The 27031-nt window shown below is 40.2% G+C and overlaps 1 protein-coding gene across 1 annotated transcript in view; it reads right to left on the minus strand.

Moving 5' to 3' along the window:
- LOC309520984 (myosin-4-like) overlaps nucleotides 1-20715 on the minus strand; it is a 42997-nt gene extending 22282 nt beyond the window's left edge. The window contains exons 1-25 of the mRNA XM_082203074.1: nucleotides 20695-20715; nucleotides 20102-20321; nucleotides 19276-19419; nucleotides 19029-19185; nucleotides 17893-17920; nucleotides 17310-17421; nucleotides 16910-17002; nucleotides 16703-16766; nucleotides 16506-16604; nucleotides 16299-16402; nucleotides 14147-14285; nucleotides 13259-13377; nucleotides 12494-12643; nucleotides 12226-12396; nucleotides 10980-11289; nucleotides 10114-10187; nucleotides 9928-10015; nucleotides 9317-9434; nucleotides 7685-7808; nucleotides 5675-5811; nucleotides 4608-4863; nucleotides 4104-4346; nucleotides 2591-2767; nucleotides 803-948; nucleotides 619-709 (exon numbers count right to left, since the gene is read on the minus strand). Coding sequence (XP_082059200.1) covers nucleotides 619-709; nucleotides 803-948; nucleotides 2591-2767; nucleotides 4104-4346; nucleotides 4608-4863; nucleotides 5675-5811; nucleotides 7685-7808; nucleotides 9317-9434; nucleotides 9928-10015; nucleotides 10114-10187; nucleotides 10980-11289; nucleotides 12226-12396; nucleotides 12494-12643; nucleotides 13259-13377; nucleotides 14147-14285; nucleotides 16299-16402; nucleotides 16506-16604; nucleotides 16703-16766; nucleotides 16910-17002; nucleotides 17310-17421; nucleotides 17893-17920; nucleotides 19029-19185; nucleotides 19276-19419; nucleotides 20102-20308 — 3351 coding nt within the window. The 5' untranslated portion in view covers nucleotides 20309-20321; nucleotides 20695-20715. The remainder of the gene's footprint in view (nucleotides 1-618; nucleotides 710-802; nucleotides 949-2590; nucleotides 2768-4103; nucleotides 4347-4607; nucleotides 4864-5674; nucleotides 5812-7684; nucleotides 7809-9316; nucleotides 9435-9927; nucleotides 10016-10113; nucleotides 10188-10979; nucleotides 11290-12225; nucleotides 12397-12493; nucleotides 12644-13258; nucleotides 13378-14146; nucleotides 14286-16298; nucleotides 16403-16505; nucleotides 16605-16702; nucleotides 16767-16909; nucleotides 17003-17309; nucleotides 17422-17892; nucleotides 17921-19028; nucleotides 19186-19275; nucleotides 19420-20101; nucleotides 20322-20694) is intronic.
- Nucleotides 20716-27031: the final 6316 nt, after the last annotated feature.

The following is a 27031-nucleotide window of genomic DNA, read 5'->3' on the forward strand; positions in this document are numbered from 1 at the left end:
TTAAATTCAGACAAAGGCAATAAGTAAATGTCCTGTACCAAATTTGTAATTCAGTTGAGATAAAGTTGGCCTCCAGGTGCAATGCAGGATTTGAAACACAAGATGGCGGTAAGAATATTTGCCTTAAGTACAGTACTTGGATTGAACTGTTTCTATAAAGTCAGGGTGGGCTTTAAGCCAAGTCTGTGCCCCCATACAGTAGTTGGGCCAGGAGTAATCTAAAAGTACTAAATCATTGTATTATTTCAATAAAAACATGTGTATAATAAGCAGTGCATCCATACTTATTTTATAAACTTATAATATTTCAGATTCTCTGTGAAATACATTTGAACACAAATATATTCTTAAACATCTCACATTAAGGAGACAATATACACCTACAGCCAGTGGTTCCTTAAGACCAATGGTTGAATTTCCTGGAGTAATACACTATTCTTCCTAAACTGATTTTATCTAGTGTCTTCGTACTAAGTGTGTATGTAGGTATTCAATTTGAGGAAGAATATCATTTTAGAACCACTATATAAGCAGTGAATGTACATGAGGGGTGAGAGTGACCTTAAAAAACAGAGATTTCCGAGGCACAAAAGATACACAAAGTTTTCTATGATTTACCTGTAGCTCTTTAATTTTTTTCTGTAGCTGAGAGCTTTGAGCCTGTTCATCCTCTATTTTTCCTTGCACCTGGCTGATTTCGAACTCTTTCCTGGTGAAGGAGGAAAAAAGAAAAGTAAGCATTTTAATGAGAAAGTTCAAATTTGAGATCTAGTAACACATTATTAAAATCTCAGAGGTATACTTCTTCAGTTTTTCATCCATTTGCTGCTTGTCATTCTCCAGGTCCATGATAGATTCCTGAGACATCTTCAGATCCCCTTCCAGCTTCCTTTTAGCTCTCTCAAGATCCATACGAAGCTTCTTCTCTTGCTCCAAAGACCCTTCGAGCTAAACAGTACATAAGAACAAGAGACACTGATTTAATGCTATTGTTTCAAAGAAGAGGGAGGAAATATAAAGCATTAGGAGTTTTGAAAGGCCAGTGAGCTAGATGCCGCTTTAGGCCTTAAAGCAGAGTCTTCTAAGCCCCTGCAAAGAGGGCAATGCTAAAATAAAATTCAGTTCTTAGATATCCTATTAATAACAAAGTCTAATAAATAACAGCCAAACATGTTAGAAAAAGGTCCGCCTGAAACCTTGAAGAGGCAGCTGCTGGATGAGCTGATATGGTGTAACACAGCTTCCTATATTCCTAAGTTTACCTAGTTCAAAATATGTGAATATGTTTTGAGGCAAGTTCCCTTGCTCCTAAAAATGATCTACCACTTGCAGTCTTCAAAAAGAGAATATTCTTCAAAAAGGGAACTGTTATGTACTGAGTTGAATAGGATCCAAACTGCAGCAGTCTGATTGGACCTAGAACAATAGGATCCAAATTGCAGCAGTCTGATTGGTCCTAGAACAATAGGATTCAGAATGCAGCAGTCTGATTGGTCCTAGAACAAGGCAGCAGTATGACTGGTTGGCAGGAACCACCCAATCATGCTCCAGACATAAGTGAATCCACAACCTGATTGGCTTACAGTAGAATTCCAGAATTAGCCAATCATGTGCAGCCCATTGTGTAAATAATGTATATAAAGCAGATACTTTGAGGGGACTTTCATTCATTCCTCCTCACCACTATGAGCTGAATAAAGAGCATGAAATCACTTTGCGACTCTGAGTATATTTCAGGAACTGTTAGGCTGGCAGTGGATTGACACATTTCATTACTGAAAATTACTTGAAGATAGTAATAGTAATAATTTATTATTACGGCCAAAGAGCAGTTCAAAAAGCACAACTGAGACTGCTTTCACAAGAATGAAACAGACATTTAAAACAATATACAATAACAGCTTATAGATTAAAATTAAAATAGTCGCATGAACACAAAAGGACCTAAGGTTAAACTAACATGCAGATTGCCCCTGGGATGCCCAGGAGGCCGGCTACGGCAGTTTTCCTAGCGATCTATTTGTTCCAGGGGGTGTTCTACATCTACAAATCTGCACGCAGAATCTGGCAACCATCCGGGTCATCTTGTAATTTTTGCCTGAGGAGAAAATTTAGCTTAGGCTTGTATGGAAGGTCAGTAAGCCTCACCAGATGGGGGTTGATGGTATCTCTATGTGCCTCATTGTAAAAAGGACATCTTAAAAAATAAGTGTTCAGGGCTTCCTATTTCCCCTAATGGGCAGGCGCAAAGTCTCTGACCGTACAGGACTTTTCCAAAAGATCCTTCCAGAACCAGCAAGGGCAGAGCCGAACCTCGGGCAAGAGTAAAGGCCCTTACTTGAAGATATTTATGCCCACGTTTAGTCAGTTAAATGGTGCTTCAGGTTGCATTAGTTCTGTGCTCCCACTGCCTTCCTAAGCCTGGAGGAGAGGACTGATGATATCAGGCAGATATAGAACTGAGGACTAGTACAAAAAAAAAAGATTTAGCAGGTTCAACATTGGTTCTAGCCAGTGTGTATAACTGCAAATAGACTTCATTTCTCCCAGTGCTTTTATTGTGTCCTCTCAACACTAAAAATTCTCTTACATCATCAACTTGCTGTTCAAGTTTCGATTTGGTTTTGGACAGAGTGTTCACTTTGTCTTCCTCTGCCTGGAGGTCATCTAAAGTCTGCTGGTGAGCTTCTTGGAGGCTTTTCTTCTCTTTGGTTAGCTTGGAGATGTTTTCGTCCAAAGCTGCCATCTCCTCAGTAAGATTTTTAACCTAAGAAACAATAAAGACCTCCATTTATGAGTGTTTCCTCATTACGGGTGATTATATGCAGTCCTTGTCTTATGAGTGAGAAAATAACATAGGGTAATACCCAACTAAGTCATATGCTGAGTAGACCCACTGATGTAAATGGATGTAAGGAAGTTGTTCATTGATTTCAGTGGGTCTACTCTGAGTATGATATCACCCAAAGGCTGGTGTCTGCTAAAATCCTATACGTATGTAATGAGCAGCACTAGTTACGGATGTGGAAACACAATGAGACTTTCCTCAGAAATGCCTCCTGACCTCTTCATTACAAAAGTGAAATAGTACAATAAAGCACACTGAGTTACACAATAAGATTGGGCAAAAGCTGATTTTCTCTCTTTTTTGCCGATGAAATTTAAAAATACAAATGCAACGAGTAGAAAAAAAATCCCCTTCACAATATGCAAAGGGCCAAGCATAATCTTCCAACAGGACTAGTAGGAAGAATTCTGTCAGGCAAGTTAAATATATTTTGCAACCAAATAAAAAATCAGTTTCATTATTCTGCACTCACCAATTTATGGACATTAATGTGGAATTAATGAAGCTAAGATAGGGCTCATCCACACTTACCTTTGCTCTGCATTTCTAGGAACAGGTCCGCGTTTTAAGGTTCCTTGTCTGAGCATCCCTGCCCCCCATCCCAGGCACTTTCCCTGCGAAAACCTGTTCTTTAGTGTTGAATCAGAGCAAATGGCAAGCCACAGAAAACCAAAATTGCTGTTTGTTCTGATTCAGCATTAAAGAGCAGATTTTCCTGGAGGAAGCAGTAGGGCAAAAAAATAAAAAAGGGCTCAGATTGGACCAGAAAAGCGTGGGCCTGTGCCTAGAAAGCATGGGGCAGCACCAAAAAATGTGAATCTGGATGCTGAACAACTAAACCCCAAACTCCAAGTGCTGCAATACAAGAGTTGAAGGAACAAACCAGTAGCCAAAACTTCTTAAGTTTAAGTAAGTTATCTTTTCCTTCCTTTCCTTACTACAGTGGTACCTTGGGTTACATACGCTTCAGGTTACAGACTCCGCTAACCCAGAAATAGTACCTCAGATTAAGAACTTTGCTTCAGGATGAGAACAGAAATCGTGCTCTGGCGGTGCGGCGGCAGCAGGAGGCCCCATTAGCCAAAGTTGTGCTTCAGGTTAAGAACAGTTTTAGGTTAAGAATGGACCTCTGGAACGAATTAAGTACTTAACCCAAGGTACCACTGTACTGATTTAAAATTTTACTTTCATTTTGGCAGGGGGACAGAACCGAGAGGGGTTGTAATGGCACTATGACTCTGTAGTCTCTTTTCACCTTGTTTTCCGTTGCATGCTTCTCCTTCTCCACTTTGGCCAATGTTAGTTCCAAGTCATCAATGTCTTTCTTCAGCTCTGAGCACTCATCTTCAAGTTTCCTCTTCTTGGCCGTCAACTCAGCATTCATCTCCTCCTCATCCTCCAGCCTTTCAGTCAACTCTTTTATCTTAGCTTCTAGCTGAATCTTACTTTTGATGAGCCCATCGCACCTTTCCTCAGCATCTGCTAAACTTTCACTTTCCTATAGAACGAAAAGAAGAAGCCAGACATGTGTATTTATTTTTTAATATAAAAATCAGGAGTGCTGCTGTGATTACTGCCACTGAATCCTCTGTCAAGCAGGACTAGATGGCAGTATGCTCTTTCCAGAAGCTCATCTATGAGATCTAGATTGTCAAGTAACCAGATTGAAGGTTATTGCTCTCAGCTTGCCCACTGAGTGTTCTCTCTACAATGGAAGGTGGTAATCAGAAGTGCAACTAGGAGAATGCACTTTACTTACAGACTGAACTTGAAGCTGAAGGTCATTCTTCTCTTGCACCAGAGTCACCATTTTTTCCTCAAGCTCCTTTCGTTTTGCTTCTGACTTTGCAAGATCTTCCTTAGTTTTCTCAAATTCTTCTTTCATGTTGGCCATCTCTTTCTCTGATTCAGCACTCTTTAGCAAGGGCTTGATCTTGAAATATAGCTTCATCCAGGGCCAGTGCTTGACGTTCATGAATGAACGGACATTGTACTGAATTACATAAATTGATTCTCTGCGAATGTATGGAAAGAAAGGGACTTAAGCGGAAAGTGATTTCAGAGGCACATGTTTCAATACTTAAATAAGCACTGATCTTTATCAGTAGTAATCTCCTAAAGCAGACTGGTCAATTACAGGTAGAAGATATTCTTTATTATTTGTTATATCGGCCCTTATATGCTGACCTGAGGAGCCACTTTCTAAAACTTACTTGCTCAAGCAAGCAATTATCCCTCAATGGAGCAGGTTCAGTGGTTACTCCAATGTGTTAGTGACTTATAAAGTGGCCTTTCTCATGCTGGTGGCAAGAAAGATTAGGAAAAAGGAACTGGACAGCATAGTTGTGAACTGTAACAGGGATTCAGGGAGTCTATATCTGTAGTCTCACTAGAAATTGATGATTCTGTTTTAGTTGATGCCTTTATTTATATTTTGTATCTGAAATTGTTTGTGTTTCTATGCTTTGGCATGGGCCTTCGGCCAGCACAATAAACTCAAACTGGTCGTTTCCAAATAAAAAGAGGGTGGGGGAATCCCAAAATACCTGCATTACATTTGTAGCATAAAGGAGCAACAAGCTTTGCCAAAGCAAGGTTCAAATGCTGAAGATGAGAAAGTAACAGTGCCAGATTTTGCATCAAAAATATATATCCTAGCTCTGCCAAAAGTTTAGGTATGAGACAGGGAACTAAGTATGACACTGTATGGTCTTCATTCTGTACAGAAGACCATACATTTAATACTGACATATTCAGACATTAACGTGTACAAACAAGTTTTAGTGAGCTGCTCTCTGGAGGTTCAGCAAGGAAATGGCTAGTTACCTTCTTGCATTCATCTTTTGGAATTCAAGCCTCATGAGGTAACCTCTGCACATAGCCTGTGTGTGGGTGATGAGGGCTACCAGTTTCTCATCTCTCATCTCTTCCAGCAACCCAAGAAGGCCAGCCTTAAAGAATACCTGTGATGTTTTGGCAAGTTTGAAACAAAAGTTATCACTAAACAAGCACATAAAGGTAAAGGTAAAGGTACCCCTGCCCGTACGGGCCAGTCTTGACAGACTCTAGGGTTGTGCGCTCATCTCACTCTAGAGGCCGTGAGCCAGCGCCGTCCGAACACACCTCCGGGTCACGTGGCCAGCGTGACGAAGCTGCTCTGGCGAGCCTGCACCAGCGCAGCACACGGAAACGCCGTTTACCTTCCCGCTATACAGCGGTACCTATTTATCTACTTGCACTTAAGGGTGCTTTCGAACTGCTAGGTGGGCAGGAGCTGGACCAAACGGCGGGAGCTCACCCCGCCCCGGGGATTCGAACCGCAGACCATGCGATCGGCAAGTCCTAGGCGCTGAGGTTTTACCCACAGCGCCACCTGCGTCCCTAAACATAGGGGAGAGGAAAGTGGTATGTGAAGTGGGTGATCCTTACCCCTTCTCTATCTTTTATTCTTGCTCTCAGCACTATTGTCATGTTAAAAGAAAAGGGTGCTGGTATATGTGTGGGAGGGGAGAGAAACAGAAAGAGACTTCTGTCCAAGACTTCTGGTTAGCTCAGGAAATTTCTTCAGGTTTTTCAGGGAAAATCCCAAGCCAGTGTCATGACGCCAGGTTGTGGCTCATCGTTTTAGGAAGATGAGGCCACAGATTCAGAAGGATCAGCAGGCCTTGAACCAGCCTTGAACACCATCTCTGCCCTGGAAGCCCCAGTACAAGAGGAACTTATATGGCTCACACCTCTCCAGCCTGAGGAGGTTGCAATGCTGTCTTTTTACCCTTGAGGACTCCTGCCCTGAAGGCAGCTGAGCCATGCGGTCCCCCATGATGTTGGAAACAAAGCAGACTGTGCTTACTAGAGGCAGAGCCAGCCAGCCAGACAGAGCTACAGGTCTGCTTAAGGTACAGAGTTTGCCAGATACTGAAGCAACATTTGAGCTTGCTGCTCTGATGCTTCAACTCTGAGCCTCATCTGGAACTCTCCAGAGTGCTACCTGCTATATCTGACTCACCACCTCAGAACCTGATCTCTGGGTTGTGTAACCTACCTTATGAATACCTGACATTTGCCTATCTCACTTAGTTACCTCACTGGAAGCTGAACCTTGCCATGCTTATCTTATCTTGGTGAACCTGAACATATGATTATGTCTGCCCTGTCCAGCTTACAACCATATCCTTCCAACCTTCTGTCTGGGACCAACAGTCCATCATAGGAGAGCTGAGGAGAGCTCATCCCTTTCTAATCACGTTGCCATTGAATGGAGAGAAAAGCATAATATGCAGTGGCTGCTTTCCATGCTTTTGGGGGAGATTACATTCACATGGGTAAAAATATCTAAAAGGGGAATTAAAAAGGTAAAGGGACCCCTGACCATTAGGTCCAGTTGTGGCCGACTCTGGGGTTGCGGCGCTCATCTCACTTTATTGACCGAGGGAGCCGGCATACAGCTTCCAGGTCATGTGGCCAGCATGACTAAGCCGCTTCTGGCGAACCAGAGCAGCACACGGAAATATCGTTTACCTTCCCGCCGGAGGGGTACCTATTTATCTACTTGTACTTTGACATGCTTTCGAACTGCTAGGTTGGCAGGAGCAGGGACTGAGCAACGGGAGCTCACCCCGTCGCAGGGATTCGAACCGCCGACCTTCTGATCAGCAAGTCCTAGGCTCTGTGGTTTAACCCACAGCGCCACCCACGTCCCAAAGGGGAATTAGCCATGCATAAATAAATTAGGCAATCCAAATATACTACCTGCTCTTTTCTACCATTCTCCTCTCATGCAGTACATCCGTTTTTTATTTGCTGGAAACAACTGTCAAACTCCGTGCTTGTACTTACCTTAGTATGGCCAAATCTGTACTGATTATGATCCACATCAATGGAAGAGAGAAGCTTCTCAGAAGCCTTCTTGCTGTCAATAAACTGGCCTTCAGGAATTGCAGAGGCATTAAGAATTTTGTAGCTGTGGTAGGAAAGGCAGAAATGAACAGAGAGGTAGGAGAACAGTAACACAATACACTAGGGCCTTAATGGGGAAACAATATCTGAATATGAAGAATAATAGAATAATATACATGGAGCTCTTCACACACGCACACAGACACATGTGGGAGTAACTACTACAGTGGTACCTCAGGTTAAGTACTTAATTTGTTCAGATGTCTTCTAAAAGTCAGATAGTTGTTTATTTCTTTGATTATTTATACACACTTCCTGATAGTATGCAAGGCACTACACGGAAGCATTTCCCATGTGTGTGTGTGTAGAGGATGTGTGATAAATCTATCATTCTCAGATCCAATTCACATGGGGACTGAGTAGCATGTAAAAATATGAGTTGACTTAGTCACCACTGAAGCTCAGACACTTGTAAAGCAATCATAGTGCATCTGTACCATAGCTTTTCACAACTGGTGAAATGCCAAATATATGAAAGTGCTATAATCCAGATGCAATCACACACTTTGCTGTAGACTGAACTGAAACACGTTTTGAGTCAATCTACATTTCTCCATGCTGAAAGGGTTACGACAGTTGTTGATACAGAAGAGAACTTCTTCTGAATTTTTCAACTGCCATGTGCTCCATGAAATGAACTGAGAACACAGGACCAGCTAAATAAATGCATGAGTGGAATGCCCTCTGCTTGTGCAATGGAACTCCCTCCTCACCACACGCACCTTGTGCTATTCCCAAATCTGCTCCAAAGGGTTGAGGGAATCATATTTAGAGGATATGCAGGGAAAGATGGGAGATCGAAGTCCCATTGGGGAAAGGCACAACCCAGTGATAACAAGTAGCTTCTATGAACTACCCCAATAGGAATAAGTAGGCTCTCAGATAAATATAAAAAAGCAACTAGTATTAATATGCTAGCAGAAATCATCTGTCAAAATGAATATTCAGCTAACAAACCAGGCTTCCTCAACCTTGGCCCTCCAGATGTTTTTTGGCCTACAACTCCCATGATCCCTAGCCAGCAGGACCAGTAGTCAGGGATGCTGGGAATTGTAGTCTCAAAACATTGGAGGGCCAAAGTTGAGGAAGACTGTAATAGACCATGTGGCCATAAGACACCCAGAATCTAACTGAATATGTTACAGCCAATATGGTTATATCTTATACAACTGGGAATCAGATACTTCCTAAAGGCACAATTCCCCCCCCCATTAGAGCACCACACCCTTCATTACATACTAGAATCGTTATTTATACAACCAAGAAAATAGAGTAAAACATTAATATCAGTTTGTTTCTACTCTCTTTTCAGCAATATTTAGAGGGCCAAATAGTTCAGGAACAAAAATGAAACTATACAATCTCTCCTCTAAAGACTCTGCAGTTATTGACTAAATTCTGGGTCTTTCTGACTAGGTGCTGAAACGGCCTATACAAAAGAATATATTTATGAAATACCAACTTTAGCAACTGCAAAAAGTAGCCTTTTTATATTGCTAGAGGAAAGTGTACCGTTGCTTAAAGTCAGCATAGATGATTCTGCTGGGGAAGCCTTTCCTACAGATCCGAATACCTTCCAATACCCCGTTACACCGCAGCTGGTGCATCACCAGGTGATGGTCCATTTCACCTTTAAAACCAAAGGAGAAAGGGGAAAAGAAGAAAGAATGTCAAACTTACAGGTAGAGTCATAATTTCATGAAATATGGGTCACCTGACATGGCTGGACAAATTGTAAGAACTTAACTAAAATATTGGGGAATATTGTTTATGTTTGCCACTATGTTATGTATTTTCGTGTTTTTATACTGCAAACTGCCCTGTGATCCTCAGCTGAAGAGCGGTATAGAAATGTAATTAATAAAATAAAGGCCAGATTTATAATCTTGGCAGGAATCTACAGTTTAAACCTGGGAATTTGAAAGCTTTTTGATACTACTTAATAAACTTAGCTCTTAAAGTGCCTTATATCAAAGTGGTACATTTGCTTGGGAGACTGATGTTTGGGGGGAAATGAACTCCTGAGCAAGGAGATCTTGTAGCCATTAAGAGGCATATAGTTTGCCTGATTATTAAACTTCAGATAGGGGAATGATTCAACACAACGAGACACAGTAACTCACCGGGTGTCTTAGTCTCATTAGGAATTAGACAGCGCACAAAGTGAGGATGAGTGCTTCTCAGATTGGTCATCAGCTTGTTTAAATTCTCCTGTATCAGAAGAAAAGAAATGGGTTCTAAATGCACACAGGTCTGTTTCCCATGTTAATCTATACTATAAAGGGGGAGCTGAAAGAAGTGCCACATACTCTGAATACAGCGGATACTGTCTGGAAAGAGCCACCCTTCTTCTTGGCACCTTTCTTGCTGCCACCGCTGTCACCTTTCAAACAAAACAGCAGCCATGTGAGATGCTATACTCTTAAATAGAATCCTCCCTGTCTCATGAGATATTAAATAGCATACAAACACATATCCATTCAACTAGCTCTGTGATGGCTGGGAAAGTGTTGAGGTAGTATATACCTTGGAAAAGAGGACCAGATCAAGGTAAGATAAAGGATACAGTACATGATTCAGAGTATAGTAAATGACTGCTAAGTCAGCGAGTTTCCTGTTTTTAGACACAATCCAGGAGAAGTAGTTGTATGTAAGAGTAACATGTGAAATAATTATTATTATTATTATTATTATTATTATTATTATTATTATTATTATTATTATTATATACCCTGCCTTTTTCCATGATGGGCACAGAAATCCAAAGTAGTCTTTTCCCTTTTAGTTCAATTTAAAACTAAGTTTGGAAGAGAACTTTTGTTTTGGTTCTTTAGTGTCTTACCAGAACTGTAAGAATCAGTATCCCCAAAACTTGCTGAGTTTCTCTTCCCCTACATATTATTTATTATTATAATTTCTTGAATTTATATATCGCCCTATACCTGGAGGTATCATCTGACCTTACAATTCCCTAGAATAGATGAGCAGGATGTCAGCCTGGGCTATGAATGGGAGCTACATATGTGGCTTCTGTGGGGCTATGTGGACATATGGACCCAGGCGAAGCAATTCCTCTGATTCCTTATCAGAATGGCTGAATCAAGAGATTCAAACAGAGGTAAACAAGAAACAAAAGATGTTAAACAGATCTATGCTTTTCAGAAATAGTGCTTACCTGCATCAGTACCAGCATAGTTGGAATAAAGGAAGGACAGCAATTTCAGTGATGATTTCTGATAGAGTCCTACAATTGTTTCATTCAGGGGGTCCTTGTTCTTGTCCAGCCACCCACTGATGTTGTAGTCCACAGTGCCAGCATAATGGACCAGGGAGAAGTGGGCCTCAGCCTTGCCTTTGACAGGCTTGGGTTTCTGGAAGTTGTTGCTTTTGCCAAGATGCTGGTCATAGAGCTTGTTCTTGAAAGATGTGTCTGTTGCCTTGGGGAACATGCACTCTTCTTCTAGGATGGAGAAAATGCCCATTGGCTGGAGGGAACAAGAAGAGCAGGCGTAGAGAAACAGACACTGTTCAGTGGAGTGTACAATGCATCACAAGTACTATTCTGGAGCATTGCTATTGTCTCTGAATGTAAAGTTAATAACTACACATTGACATTAAATGACACAAGGCATTGTTATTTTTTACTGATTCAAAACCAACAGTTTCTGTTGGAAATCAGTAAATATGAGAGGCGGATGGAGTCATGTGTGATGCAACAGATACATAGTTGGGTTCAAATGCTTGCTACTATAATTCAATCTAACCTACGCAGCAGGACCACTGGGAGTGCAAAATGTGACACGTTTGTTAACTGCCTCAAGAAACCTGTTGGAGAGATAGGTTAAACTGAATACATTAAACCAAAGGCACCCTCCAATCAATACCACTTTCATGATCATCATTATGATCATGATCATCAGAGCTTTCCAAGAAATGAGCTAAAACCTAGCCCCTGCTCAACTTATTTAATATCCTGGGCCCAGTTAGCTTTACTGAATCCTCTCCCTGTGTTCCACTGCAACTTGTTTGTTTCCCTGTATCAGCTTCCTCTCTCTGCAAATTCCTTGTCTATTCATCAGGCCACGCAGGTGTGTGGTACACAGGTGCACCTCATCTTCATGCTCTTCCATGATCTACTACTTGTCTAGGCCCTGCAACGTTCTTCTCAGATCCTCAGCCCTTCATGCCCACCTGTCCCATTTGCCTTGCTTTCTATTGACTCTGCCATTCCCATCTCATCATTTTTGATGGCATGGGTCACCCACTCACCTTGTTTAGTATAGGATAAAAACACCACAAAGGAACAACTGTTTAAGTATTAAGTCAGAATTATAGGTTGAACTGCTCAGGTACAGAAATTCATTTAATTGCACGTCTTTTGCCAAGAAATGCTGAGAGTTAAAACAGAAAGCATCTCTTACCTTCTCAATGAGTTCAATGCAGGCAGCCAGGTCCATTCCAAAGTCAATGAACTCCCAATCGATTCCTTCTTTCTTGTACTCCTCTTGCTCCAGCACAAACATGTGATGGTTGAAAAACTGTTGCAGTTTCTCGTTGGTGAAGTTGATGCACAGCTGCTCCAGGCTGTTGTACTTTACAAGCAAAATAATAGTTTTTGTATTTTTAAATGAGCATGGACATTTTGAATGTTTTTTTTTATTTTGTTGCGTAGGATTAATGTTCACTTACATCGAAGATCTCAAAGCCAGCAATGTCCAGCACCCCTATGAAATGCTGCCTTTGCTGTTTGGTGTCCAGCTGCTGGTTAATGCGTGTCACCATCCACAGGAACATCTTTTCATAGACAGATTTTGCGAGCGCACCCACAGAATTGTACACCTATCCCAATGAGAAGCAAGTGAGGAATTTCTATTTAAAAAAGAGCTGTACTTGCTTCCAATTAATTTTCATGTGCTGTTCTTGTCCTTAGAAGCCATAAATGGCTTGAATGTCAGGAAATCTTTCCTATATGAGTACTCCCTGAGTGCTCTGCTCATCAGGCAAGATCATGCTCCCACCACTAGCATTGTTTGATATGAGGTTGGCTGGTACAAAGGACAGCGCATTCTCCATTGTAATGTTCTCACTGTAAAACTCCCCTGTACAAATGTTTGGAAGAACCACTCAATTTTGCCTTTCAGCTGTTAAGAAGCTTGAGGCTAGTTTGTTCTGGAGACATTTTCATTTTTATTTTCAGATTTCACTGTAGGTCTGTAGGAATCTGCTCCTGTTTTGGACATGAATTGTTATTTATCATAGTGCTTTATAATTGTTCTGTTTTTTCCAAATATATTGTTTCAAGTTTATTAAGGTTTGATATATTGTTACGTTCCCCGAGGGTCCTACTAAGGCCTGCAGTGTGCCTACAATCAATTTAATGCATACATTTACATATATAAAATACTTCAGGACAAAACTGCTAGTTTAAAAGCAAATATCACAATGAAAATGTACCTGCTGAACATTTTGTCCTTTAGTCACATATTCATTTCCAACTTTCACTCGTGGGTAGCACAAACCTTTAAGCAAATCTGCAGAGTTTAGGCCCATTAAGTAGCCTGCTTTGTCAGCCACTAGATATAAGTAAATGAAAACAAAAACAAATATTAACTCTATACAGTCCACCATCAGCTCTGGAGTTATCAACAGCATTCAGAAACTCCATGTTACACCCACAAAAAAGCCGTCCAGTTGTCTGCAGAGATGGTGACTTTATATAATACCCATATAGGATGCAATTGGCTTTAATATTTTCATCCAGTCATTGTACATTTTTGTTAAAAGTGTGGAGCGGAACTTTGGGAACGTGCTTTTACATACAATCTGGTCATCAGAAAAAGCTGGCCACCATGGTATAAGGGGTAATCTCCTAGCAGACCTAGACTGAGCCTTGTAGTATATAAAGGTAATTGACAATCTACATAGAAATACAATAAAAAATAGAAGAAAAAAGTAACTGTGCGGTAAAAGTGTATTTAACAGATAACGTACAATGACAATGTTTAGAAGTCTTTTTTAAAATCTCAACTACTTTTTCTTCTTTATTTTTTTCTTTTTCTTTTTCTTTTCTCTTTCTTTATTTCTTTTTTCTTTCTTTCCATAAATGGTAGTATCATGTGTATTGTGAGGTATAAAAAGTATCTTTGGTTCAGTGGCCATCATTTTTTGTTACAAACAAAAACAGAGAGTGTTGTATAAATGTTATATAAATGTATATTTTAAAAAATAATAAAGATTGAATTGGGAATTGTAAAAAAAAAGGAAAGAAAAAGAAAAAGCTGGCCACAGAACAGCCAACACATATAATGCAGACTTGAGGACAATGTACCATATAACATTTACCTTCAGTACCATCTGGCTCTGCTTGCTCCTCCCGCTGCTTCTGCTTGAATTTCAAGTTCCCATAATGCATCACTGCCCCTGTCAGCTTATAGATTCCAACCCTCTCTTCAGCAGTGAAGCCCAGGATGTCAATGGCACTCTGCAGAGAGTAACAAGAAAAATATACAGAGACTAAGTTTGTGGAAGTCTCCAACGGTAGATGGCATTTGAAAGCAAAAATAAAAAATGAAGAGCACGTAATTCATACAAAGGAGACAGAAGCACTCCTACCTGTCAATAACGATTCACAATGCTATAGTGGATTAGTGGGTTCTGCAAGTGGAAATGTTAAAGGCCACCCACACATCTAAGTAAGGACTGTTGTTTTTTTTCAGGGAAGAAATATTTCATGTCATTTCCTATAATATACCATCATTTACCCAAATCATCAAAGCTGACGTAAAATAATGGATACCCTTTATTCCAGTTTTCCACAGAATAGAGATCCCACCATTATCCTTCTTGCCCTGTCCAATGTGTGAAACCCTGAACTGCCATTCCTAGTTTTTTGTCTTGCATAATAGCATTCTGAGCTTTACAGGAGTGTCTATGAACTACAAGCAGTGTAAATAACAACAAGGTTATTTTTGTCTATGTGCTTCCATGCCCTCTAATGTATTTTCAGGAAATGTACTGTTCAGATTAAACTCAATCCCCCCCCCCCGTTTTTTACAGGGTGAAATCAGCTAAAGCTCTCCTCACCACTCCAAAGGAAATGAAGGTGAACTCTTGTGAATTCTGTTCTCTAGCAGCAATGACCATCCTGTACCACTTGGGGATGCAAAAGCCCTCTGTAATTTTACATCCCAACCATTATCTTCTGTAATTGATTAAACAGTGATGCAGTTTGTGTTAGGATGCAGGTAACTAACTATCCAATTACAATCTCTTATGCATAGAAAAATAACCAGGGACTCATAAAAAAAGCTTTAATATTCTGATCTCAACTGCAGTTATTGGTAGCGACTGAGATATTTTGACTGCATGCTCACAGAATGTTTTGGAAGATCTTGCCGTTGTCACGGACGTTGCTCAGACTGACAAAGGAAACTTATAGGACACTGTAAGACTGCCCACTGTTGTGTCACAGAAGCCACAGTTTGCTCTGCCTAAGATGTGATCAGCAGCACTGTCCGTAGCTCTGATAAAACAGGTCACCTGTTAAGTAGGTGGGAGTGGAGGAGAAGGCAACTAGATGAAGTCTAGTATATCCTTATTGTTGTTCTTAATTGGTTTTAGTGTAAGTTGCTTTCGGTTATGTAAGAAGAGCAACTAACCAATATAAATAAATAAAAATTATTCTCTTCCTACCACCAAATTATGTCAGGCAGGCCACCAGGATCATCTGTAACCAAGGAGATAAGGGCTCTTCCTCCTCAAGTTCTTAGTAGTCATTTGTGCTCTTTTCACAAATGGAAACAACAGAAACCTGTTTCCATTTGTGAATCACTCTTAATTGGGTTCAGTCAATTGACTTGTCGCCACACAGTGTGTGCAGTGCTGTCAAATAGACATTTTCACCTGATGTTTCTGCCTTCAGATTGAAAGTAAGATTAGAAGAAGCACCAACAACAATGATTTCCATTAAAATACTCAATGCATTCCTTCTAACACTCACTGATCCTCAATGTCCTCCAAATATTCCCAAACATGCATTTTACCAAAGCTTAATTTGCAGTATTCCACATTCCAGATATTTCCAATTGTATATTGTGATAAACCAAATCAATAATTATTTTTGCTGTGTATCTTCAGAAATGTCTTAATTTGTGTAATAAATCCACGACAAATTTAGAACACTTTCATAGACTACTCTGGTACTTATCTTTCTGGGTAATTCATGTTTCTGGAAAAATGGGCAAATAATGAATTTGTAACTCGTTTTGTCCCAGTGGAAACTGTCAATATTTGTTCATAACCACACAGAACCAGATTTCACAGAGCACTGCTTCAATACATCTGCTAAGTTAGACTGCTGGGCAAATGCAATCACTCTGCATTAGGAACCTTTCTTTGGGGAAAGATATCTGGATCCCCCTCATCAACTGAGAAACAAATGTGCATTTAGGGCACTATAAAATGATCATTTTCAAACACCCTCAGGGAGACTTACATCAGTTGCTAACAGCTCTTCTGCATCATCTATGCTGGCCACAGTGAGTTCCCCCTGACTCACAAATGGGAAATCATAAGGATTGGTGGAAATGAGCATAAGGTCTGCAAGCAAAAAAGAAAAAAGAAAAAGAGCAACTATGTTGGTTTCCTTTTGAATAGCTTGAATAAAGGCAGTAAAATGGGTTTCCATGTTGCTTCCTCTTACCAATCAACTCTGGTTTCTTATTTGACATTATCTGGTAAAATATGTGATAGCTCCTTTCAGCAGAGAGCTGAAATGTCACTCTAGATTTCTCCAGAAGATCTGTGAGAATTTGAATATAAAAACAAATAAGCAAAGTCCAAGGTGTTCTTTGTAATACTGTGCTTAATTTATCAAGTAGAAATGGGGCAGCCACTCACAGGTTTCAATGTCTGCAGATGCCAGCTTTCCTGTGGTCCCAAAATGAATTCTGATAAATTTTCCCTGGTGAATTGAACATTGGTATAAGTCTTCTCTTGCAAATTTGGTAGGAAGTGAACACATATTTAATTTATAACATGCAGATTTTCTGCACAACTGAGCAAATCATACATACATAAATACATAGATAAATGGTCAGAACTTACAAAACGTGAAGAGTTGTCATTTCTCACAGTCTTGGCATTGCCAAAGGCTTCCAGTAGAGGGTTAGCCTGGATGATTTGATCCTCCAGGGTTCCCTAATTATAACATGAGAAATTTCCTGTGAAATTGTGCTTGGAAAGCATTGAAGATCACAGTTCATTCTGGCAGCTTTAAGCATTCTGTTAAACTACACAAAACTTTAAAATGAGATCTCCCTTCAAGAGAAGGGATGCAGTAGGGGTGGATCAAAGAAATGGTTAATGTAAGTCGCTTACATTTCTCTCTGTGTGTCTTCAGCTAATTTTGATTTTTACATCTGCTAAAGTTAGGGTGCATTACTGATATTTCCAAAATAACAACAGTATGAAATAGCCATTGAAAACTTTTATCAGTATCACAAACCTTCATTTTACCCGGTTGAGGTTCCTTCTTCTTGTCCCCAGCAACTGCAATTGTCGCAAAGTACTGGATGACACGCTTGGTGTTCACAGTTTTTCCTGCACCGGATTCTCCACTGTTGGAACAAAGGAGTCCAAACTAATTATCTTAGTCTTTCTTTCTTATTGTGGTGATTATACCCCCCCTCCTTCCCCCCCTTGCCTTGTTTGCCAGTAATTAAATACAGTGGTACCTCAGGTTACATACACTTCAGGTTACATATGCTTCAAGTTACACACTCCGCTAACTCAGAAATAGTGCTTCAGGTTAAGAACTTTGCTTCAGGGTAAGAACAGAAATCGGGCTCTTGCGGCGCAGCGGCAGCAGGAGGCCCCATTAACTAAAGTGGTGCTTCAGGTTAAGAACAGTTTCAGTTTAAGAATGGACCTCCGGAACGAATTAAGTACTTAACCCGAGGTACCACTGTACTTCTTTTTCCATATTCAATTTTGTTTTGCTTTGTAAACAACTTGAAGTGTGGAAACAACCAATGACTGTATTATCCGCTCCTACAACATTAGCTATTGGGGGGGGGGGAAATACTCACGTAATCAGGACTGACTGGTTTTCGCGGTCTGAAAGGTAAAAAGGAGATACCAGTCAGTTCTGTTTCTAGTCAAACTCTATAAGGGCTGATCTGAGGATTATGCTTAGGAATTGTCAGATCTAGGGTTCATAAAGCTCATTACTGCTTATACTGACTAGCAGTGGTTCTCAGCATTTCAGATAGGGAACTTTTTCAGCCCCAAGTGGAGATGCTAAGGACATTGACCATTTGCTTTGCTTCAGTGTACCCTGCCACTGAACTACAGTCCGTCTCCTTCTTACAGATTAGTCAGCTGAAAACATGCTATGGATAAACTGTGCTATGTATATGTAAGAGGATCACTTCAGAATGGCATCTTGTCACCCTCTTCCAATTTCTTATAGTAGAGAGTGTTTCAAGGTATGGGGATGCTGGAAGGTGAGGAGTTGAGTATCAGAAACCGGGCATTAGAGGACATGGGATAGAAACGTGAACCTTGCTACCTCCTCTCCCATGTGCCATATCTAATAATTTATTCAACTTGACTGCTTTTGGAAAGTTGGCAGGAACTGGAGAAAAGAAGACCTTTCCCAGCCAATGAGCTTATAGCACTAGCTTTCCACCCAAGATCCTACTTCAAATAACTAGATAAATGTCTTAAAGCACCTCTCTCAAAAAGTACCTGTGGTGGTTAGGCAAACCCTCTTATCTGACTTCTGATATTATGCCGAAGAAGCAATTTGCATAGGAGGAATTGTGAAGGAATGTGAACACTTCTCTTGCTCCTTCTGAAATGCTTGAAGCTCAGTCCTCTTGTTCTTCGGTAAGGGTGGGACAGCTTCATCCAACCAGCATCTCTCCTTCACTCTCAACTATCAATCTCCATCTCCTCAGACAGAATTTTACCTGTTTAGCCTCACCTCTAAAAGGAAGGTGAAACAAATGGAATTTGGCTGAGGAGATGGATACTGATAGCTGGAAGAGATGTTGGCAAATGGGTCCTACTGCTCATGCTAAGAAGACTACATGGATGTATATCCCTACAAAATGAGGGTTGTGGTGCATGTAATTTGTTAAACTTCTATGCCTCAAATATTTCTATAATGTGTAGGTTTGAACTTTGCACTCTAGTTGCACACTAACTTCTGAGTACTCACCAGTTAACATAAACTGATAGGCATTGTCAGAGATAGAGAAGATATGAGGAGGCGCCTCTTGCCGTTTTTTGCCCCTGTAACCAGACACTACTTCTGGATTATATACCGGCAGCCACTTGTAAGGGTTGACAGTGACACAGAAGAGACCTGAGTAGGTCTGAAGAAAAAGGAGACAATGCCTATCATGGTACATAGTTGATGGATTGAAAAAGAAACAAACTAGGCTTCAGATTCAGTTTCAACTTACATAGATCATCCAAGAAGCATAACGCTCTTTGAGGTTATACAAGACAGCAGGCTCGTGGAGATGGGTCATCATAACCATGTCCTCAATTTTATCAAATTTGGGAGGATTCATGGCAAAAACCTGATCTTCCTTAACTGTCACAGTCTGGGAGGGAAAGGGTTATAGAGAAGATGAACAAATATGGGAGAGGTAAGTATTTGGAAAGTAGGCCATTATTTTCAACTAGAGGTCTCTGGGATTGTGTTGGATCCTAATATTTATAAATTTCCAGTAGGGACCCCACATTTTTATGTTTAGTGCTGAACGTTTTGGTGGGTGAAAGATATTTTTGAGGGAGTGCTAAATGAACTCCAACTTAGGTTGATTTCATAAAAATAATAATATTAAAATGGTTCCTGAAGCAGCAGAAACATGACCCAACAACAAATACTGTCCTGAATTTAAAAGCTTACTTGAAAACAACAAATACTGTCCTGATTTTAAAAGCTTACTTGAAAACCACTAGAATGGAGGGAGGGTTGAAAAGATTCACAAAACTCCTTATCTTTCATCTCAGCACAATTAATGTTAAACATCTCTTTTGAGTTTTGTGTGTGTTGTGGCGCTATACATGTTGGCATGTAATATTCAGACTTAGCATATTTGCTTCATAATTCCCAAGCGTTTATGGTTAGATAGTGCCAATATTTTAATGGTTGACTACTCCTAGTATCCAGACCACTTTCTGGAAAAACAAAGTGGTACCCTAGACTGCAGAAGCTGGCCAACCTTGAACTAGGTAACCAAGAACCATTCAGTGAAACAGGTAGGCTAGATTCCTACTTACACGGTCATCTTGCTCAATTTTGACAGTGATTTTCCCCGGCTCTCTACTCAGTATAGTGCCTTTGACGTACATTTCTTTGTCATCTGTCACAAAGCAGGCTGCTTTAGCATCAAATGGACGATTCTGAGCCTCAATTCTCTCCTTCTCCGGTTTCCGGAGAAAAGGAGCCGCCTCTCCAAATACAGCCATTTCAGAGTCTGAGGTCATGATTATAGATTGGCTGAAGGAATTAAAGAAGTTTAAGGTATAATTGCACCCACAGTATTTATGTGCTCAACGAAACTGACAGTGATAACACCAGTATTTCTGACTATTGGTCATGTTCCAACATTTACATTCTCCTTACTATGGTCCCACACTAAGAAAATATGCATTTGTGAATGTTAAAAGAGCAAGAGATTCTGGCCCTCCCCAGACTGATGTTGTATTGTGGATGTATTCTGTAACATCTTCCTGACAACGATAGTGAAATAGTGGTGGATTTATTCTGCTTTAGTTTGTTCTGTGCAGTACTGTGCACCGTATTTAAGTATACTGGTTATTTATATTGTAACCATTTATGCATGCTGAATTTAAAATGAAATGGTTCTTACCTTCAGTCACTAAGAAGGCAGATTAAGATCTGAATCTTTTGAATGTGAACAGAAAGAAATAAAGAAATTAATCAGAAAAATAGCACGGACTTGGTATATAGCTGAATTTCCTTGATATTTTAATCCAAAACAGTGAATTTGCAATAAAGGGCATAAATGAAAAAACTGCATTTTACAGCAAATCAAATTATTTACAATTTCTTACTAATATTGCCACCTAGGAGCAAGAACACTTGTATTCAAATACAGACTTGTTCTTGCATTTATCCCCTACTATCAGTAATAAGCATACTTTTAAACAAATAAATTATTAATTATGAAACATATTATATATTTACTTTATCTGCATTTCTTTTGGCATGTTGGATTTTATTAAAGTTTGCATCTGAGGAATTTGGAACAATAACAAATCTGTTAAATGGCATTTATGGAAAGGCCAATAAATGTACATTCCTGCAACTGTAACCACAACTGTATTAATGCTATTGACACTCAGCATTATATTAGGATATCTGGAGAAGCAGTCACATAAAGCCTTGAACAAGGGCAAAAGTTCTGGCTTCCTTAGAACACAGCAAAGACTGTGACTTACCTTGAGATAGTGAACTAGTGAAGAATCAAGGAGCCTTGGGCCTTACAGCCTTTATACACAGCCATCTGCCAACGCAGCATTCTAGGCCTCTATTTTTGGTGAATTAATAATTTATTCTTTAGTTGCAAATGTGTTGAAGACCTGATCTCACATGCTCTTTCTGTTAATTAAGGGAGGGACATGATTAGCTAAAGGTTACAAGGAGTCAGCTGGTCAGAAATTTCTTTTCCTCCTCTGACATTATATCACCCACTGCCAGCTTCCATACCTAATGCAGAAAACTCTAGTCTAGAGAGGGTTGAGGTGATGTCTCAAATAGGGAAAAATCTGTATATTCCAATGGAACATCACTCAAGCAAGAAATGGCTTGTTAAGAGGTCCAAAGGGAATTAATTTTCTTAATTCATATTAAATTAACAGTGTCTACTCAAAAGCAAGAGAGCAAATCAATTCTCTAACCTTCTGAAAGCCCTTCACCCACACAGATAGGATGCTAGTTTACAATTTTAGAATATGATCTTACAAACGTTTGAAACCGGCTTGCATTTTAAGCACATTATTAAGCTTGGTTAATACAACAGTAAATTGGGCTGGGTAGATATTACCTCTCAGAATATTTATTATTATTATTTTTTAAATAGAGATTTTAGAGAACTCCAAATCTGAAACTTCAAAGTAAAATGCGTAACATCAGAGGAATCAGCAGCCACATTCTTTCACAAACAAGTGTTACCTCTCCATTACTGTCAGCTGTCAGTTCATTTCCTCAAGGTTAAAGCAGTTCTTCAAGATTCCCCATACTGATTCCCTCAGAACTGTACAAGAGAAAGTCACTTCATGTCTAATGAAAAGAACCCTTCCGGACCTTGTTAAAACCATTATTGCACTCCTCCTTAGATACCAATAAGCCCCAGAAGACATGATCATATTCCAAGCTAATAATAATATCTGGAGCCAATAGAAGAGCACAGAACTTATTTCCTTCTAAATATGCGTGGTTGTGGATGCAGAGGCGAGTGTCACATACTGGCTGAATTCTCACAGAGTCATGTAAGATCCTAAGCAGGACCAATCTGACCTGCCACAATTTCACATGGGGATTGGGGGTGGCGGCTAATAAAATGGCCTGTAAGAAGCTCAACATCCTTAGGGAGGATAAGAAGGATAGGGGCTGAGAATTGAATAGAAGCTGGAGAGTGAATACGCCCTTTGCAAGGTCTGTGCCTATGTTTGTTTGTTTGTTTTAAACCAAAAACAGTGTGTGAGGAGCAACAATAGTGGCAATACCTTGATTGGCACAACAAAATTCTTAAATCTAGTCCTCTGTTAACAAAACAAAGGTCAAGCATCTGCAAGAAAAAGCATGCCACTTATAAAGAAGCTCAATACACAATAAGCCCCCTGTGGAATTTTGAACAAAAGGCTTGGCAGGTAATACTGTAGTCTGTAATGTTTTAGAGAAGGAGAGGTTTGAGTGCCTTTTCAGTTAGCCTTCTCTCTTAAGGCTGTGGCTTCCTCTTCCCGGAGGGAAGCGGACAGTGGTGGCACACAGCGGGTGGTGATAGGAACAGATCTGCTGCACTTCCCAACTGAGCTTGTCCTGAGCCTGCAGCTGGAGGTGGTCACTTCCCCATGCCTCATTGGTGGGCTGAGCCTACAGGGAACCACTGTGTGCCATCTAGTCATAGTGGAGTAACCTAGACTGCTGTGATGCTGGGAGATTCTCAGGGGTTCACACTGCCAGCAAAATGCTATATGCAATAATGTTTCGTTCTCATTCATTATTGCTGCACAATGCTGCTTTGCCAGATCAAAAACTTATAGAACTTGAGTTAATTCAAGAGGTTCCAGACAGCTTAAAATTCCTGCTGCATTACGAATCCCCTAAGGAATTTTGTGGTGGCAGTGAAATTTGCTCTGATGTCTATTGGTCAGAGTAAAAGGCACATCACACACACACACACACACACACACACACACACACATGCATCTCAAGCATTTGGGTCCTTTCTGCTACTCTTTAGTATGTTTCAGAATCATTGCTTAGACCTTGAAGAAAGCAGTGCTACATTACCTCCTTAAGAGAACCTCCCTGGACCTGGAATTGTTAAATAACCATTGTCCTGTGGCCCTACTCAAGAATGTGGCAGCAGTTCAGTTTCAGGAATGTTTGGAGGAAACTGAATATCAGGTCAATTTCAATTCAGCTTCAGGACCAGTCATGGCACTAAAATTGTCCTAGTCATCCTGGTTGATGCCATTTGTCAGGAGAGAGATGGGGGAGTACAACCCTGCTCATTCTCCTTGAACGCTTGGCAGCTTTTGATGCTGTTGACCATGATATCTTTTAGGATTGGCTCAGGAAAATGGGGGTTTAGGGCTTCTATCTTTAGGACTTTTGTTGTTGTTTAGTCGTTTAGTTGTGTCCGACTCTTCGTGACCCCATGGACCAGAGCACGCCAGGCACTCCTGTCTTCCACTGCCTCCCGCAGTTTAGTCAAAATCTTTAGGACTGCTTTCTGTCTATAATACTCTCCCATGTATAAGATGCCCCCTATTTTGGAGGCCTCAAAATGAAGAAAATGGGGGGGGGGAGAGATTGTTCCTGTGTATAAGACTACCCCCCCCCTTAACATTATTTTTTAGTAAAAAAATCCCTAATCTTATACACGGAAAAGTACGGTAATTATGGGTCAGAGGATCACTGTATGATATCATGGGAACTTTCCTGTGGTATTCTGAAGGGTTCCATCTTGGCCCTCATGCTATGTAACACCAGTATGAAACCACTGTGACTTTTGGAGTGAAGCTCTATCTCTCAGTTCCATCTGAATCAGGAGAGATGGCTGAGGTGCTAAACAAGCGTTTGGAAGCAGTGATGGGTTGGATGTGGGCCAACAAATTGAAGCTGAATTCTGAAAAGATAGATGTGTTCTCTTTTCCAACACTCCTAGATCCAACACTGTCACTAGAGGCTCAGGTGGTCTCAGTGGCAAGGAGTGCCTATTTCCAGTTCCAGCTGCATCTCATTGTGAACTTGAAATGACTTGGCAACTGTACTCCATGCTCTGATAAATTTCAAACTGAATTATTGCAATGTGCTTTACATGGGGCTGCCCTTGAAGATGACTTTGGAAACGTCAGCTGGTCCAAAATGCAGCTGCCAGAGGGCAAAAAGCCCAGAATAAAACTTAAAATTCTTACTGATGCTAAAGATAGAGGGGGGTTTGCCCTGCCAGACTTAAAACTTTATTATGAGTCAGCAGCCTTTTGCTGGCTGATGGAATGGCTGCTTCTTGAGAACACTGATGTTTTGGACCTTGAAGGGTATGACAATGTATTCGGGTGGCATGCATATCTATGGTACGGCAAGATAAAAGCACATAAGGCATTCAAAAACCATATTGTCAGAAAAGCACTGTTTAATGTCTGGATAAGGTACAAAGACTTTTTGGAGAGTAAAACTCCAAGGTGGCTATCACCTATGGAGGCGAAGGCCTTGAAAAAACTCAAAATGGAAGCTAATTGGCCAAAATACTGGGAAATTTTAGAACAGGAAGGTGATAAATTGAAATTGCAGAGTTATGACAAACTCAAAGAGAAGGTGCGAGACTGGTTACACTATTTTCAAATAAGAGAGGTTTATAATTTGGACAAAAAAAATCGGTTTCCAGGTGGAAAAATCAAAGTTGGAAACAGAACTGTTAGAACCCAATGTAAAGACACTTTCGAGAATGTATAATCTGCTGTTGAAATGGAATACTGAGGAAGAAACAGTAAAATCTGCAATGATAAAATGGGCACAAGACATAGGCCATAACATTATGTTTGCTGACTGGGAGAAGTTGTGGACCACCGAAATTAAATTTACGGCATGTAATGCCTTAAGAGAGAATATTATGAAAATGATGTATAGGTGGTACATGACCCCAGTCAAGCTTGCAAAAATATATCATTTGCCTGATAACAAGTGTTGGAAATGCAAAGAGATTGAAGGTACATTCTTTCACCTTTGGTGGACGTGCCCAAGGATCAAGGCCTTCTGGGAAATGACATACAATGAACTGAAAAAGGTATTTAAATATACTTTCCCGAAGAAACCAGAGGCCTTCCTCCTGGGCATAGTGGACCAATCGATGTTAAAGAAGGATAGAACTTTTTTTATGTATGCTACAGCAGCAGCAAGAATTCTCATCGCAAAACATTGGAAGACACAAGATCTACCCACTCTGGAAGATTGGCAGATGCAACTAATGGACTATATGGAGATGGCGGAGATGACTGGCAGAATCCGAGACCAGGGAGAGGAGACGGTGGAGGAAGATTGGAAGAAATTTAAAATTTATTTGCAGAAATATTGCAAAATTTATGAATGTTAAGGACATTGAAATGAACTGCAGGGGCTTTAGCAACAAAGTAAAATGTAAGATTGGATTAACAACAGATAAATTAATAGGATATGAATTTGCTGAATTGATTTTTTTAAAAGGGATACAAGAATGGGAGATGTGAGGAAGTCGGGAAAATAAGTTAATTGAAGATGAGAAATTAAGAAAGAGGGAAATTTTTGTTTTTTGTTAATATATGTGTTTTTATTTCTTTTTTCTTTTTTCTTTATTTGATGTGTTTAATGTTTGCATTTTTGTATTGTATTGTTTTCTGTGACTTCGTTTTTTCTTTGTCTTTGTACGCTTTTTTATTGTGAAACTTAATAAAATATTTATAAAAAAACAAAAACAAAATGCAGCTGCCAGTTTACTGACTGGGGTTCCCTTTAGATCTCCTATAACCCCTGTTTTTAAACAGCTGCATCGGTTGCCACTGCATTTCAGGGCCCAATTCAAGTTGCTCCATTTAAATGATGTAGGCCCCAAATATTTGAAACACCACTACCCTGTTTCCCAAAGACCCTATCGGATGCTGAGATCAGCAGATAGTTCTGTCACTCTCAGAAGGTGTTAGTGGCCCAGGCTAGGTTGTTGAATCCATTATGGGAAATACTATACCTGAGTTTATAACTTTCATACAACCTATTAAATATGTAGGCTCTCCCAGACTCCCCAAGTGCCCCTATTTTCCAGGGGTGTCTCTGATTTAGAGAAGCCATCGCAGTTTCTGATTTGATCCTGGAATATCCCACTTTTCCTTAGGATGTCTCTACTTTCATTGGAGAAATATTGGAGGGTATGAAGTTATCTGACCCCCAAGCTGTCTGAGGGCAATCCTGTATTGGGAAGTTTTATTTACTGTTTTATTATGTTTTTATATATGTTGGAAGCTGCCCAGAGTGGATGTGTGGGGTATAAATACTGTAGTAAAATTATCATTATGGAATGGGACGTTCCTATTTTCAGTGGAGAAATGTTGGAGCGTATGCTCTCCATGTGGAAGAAAGATGGCTTCTAACTTTTATCCATTTGAATATACCCTCAATAACAAATTACATTTAGTTCCACCCCCATTTAACTGCCATGGCTTCCCCAAATTATCCTGGCAGCTGTAATTTAGTGAGACTGTCAAGAATTCTGTCAGAGATCTGTACCTTCAATCCAATCACTCCCACCCCCTCTGAACTGGTTTACCAGATTTCCTGTGGGAACAGAATGAGTAGTAAAACTGCAGCGTACTGTTCTTATGGCCGGGGCATCAGATCCTACACCGCTTTTTCGCAATAGTTTCCTCATTTAACATTGACTTTCTCTTCAACATAAGCCTAAGCAGTAAATTTTATGTGTTTCAACTGTT

The sequence above is a fragment of the Podarcis vaucheri genome, assembly GCF_965113315.1.
Source record: "Podarcis vaucheri genome assembly, chromosome: 2".
NCBI classification, from domain to species: domain Eukaryota; kingdom Metazoa; phylum Chordata; class Lepidosauria; order Squamata; family Lacertidae; genus Podarcis; species Podarcis vaucheri.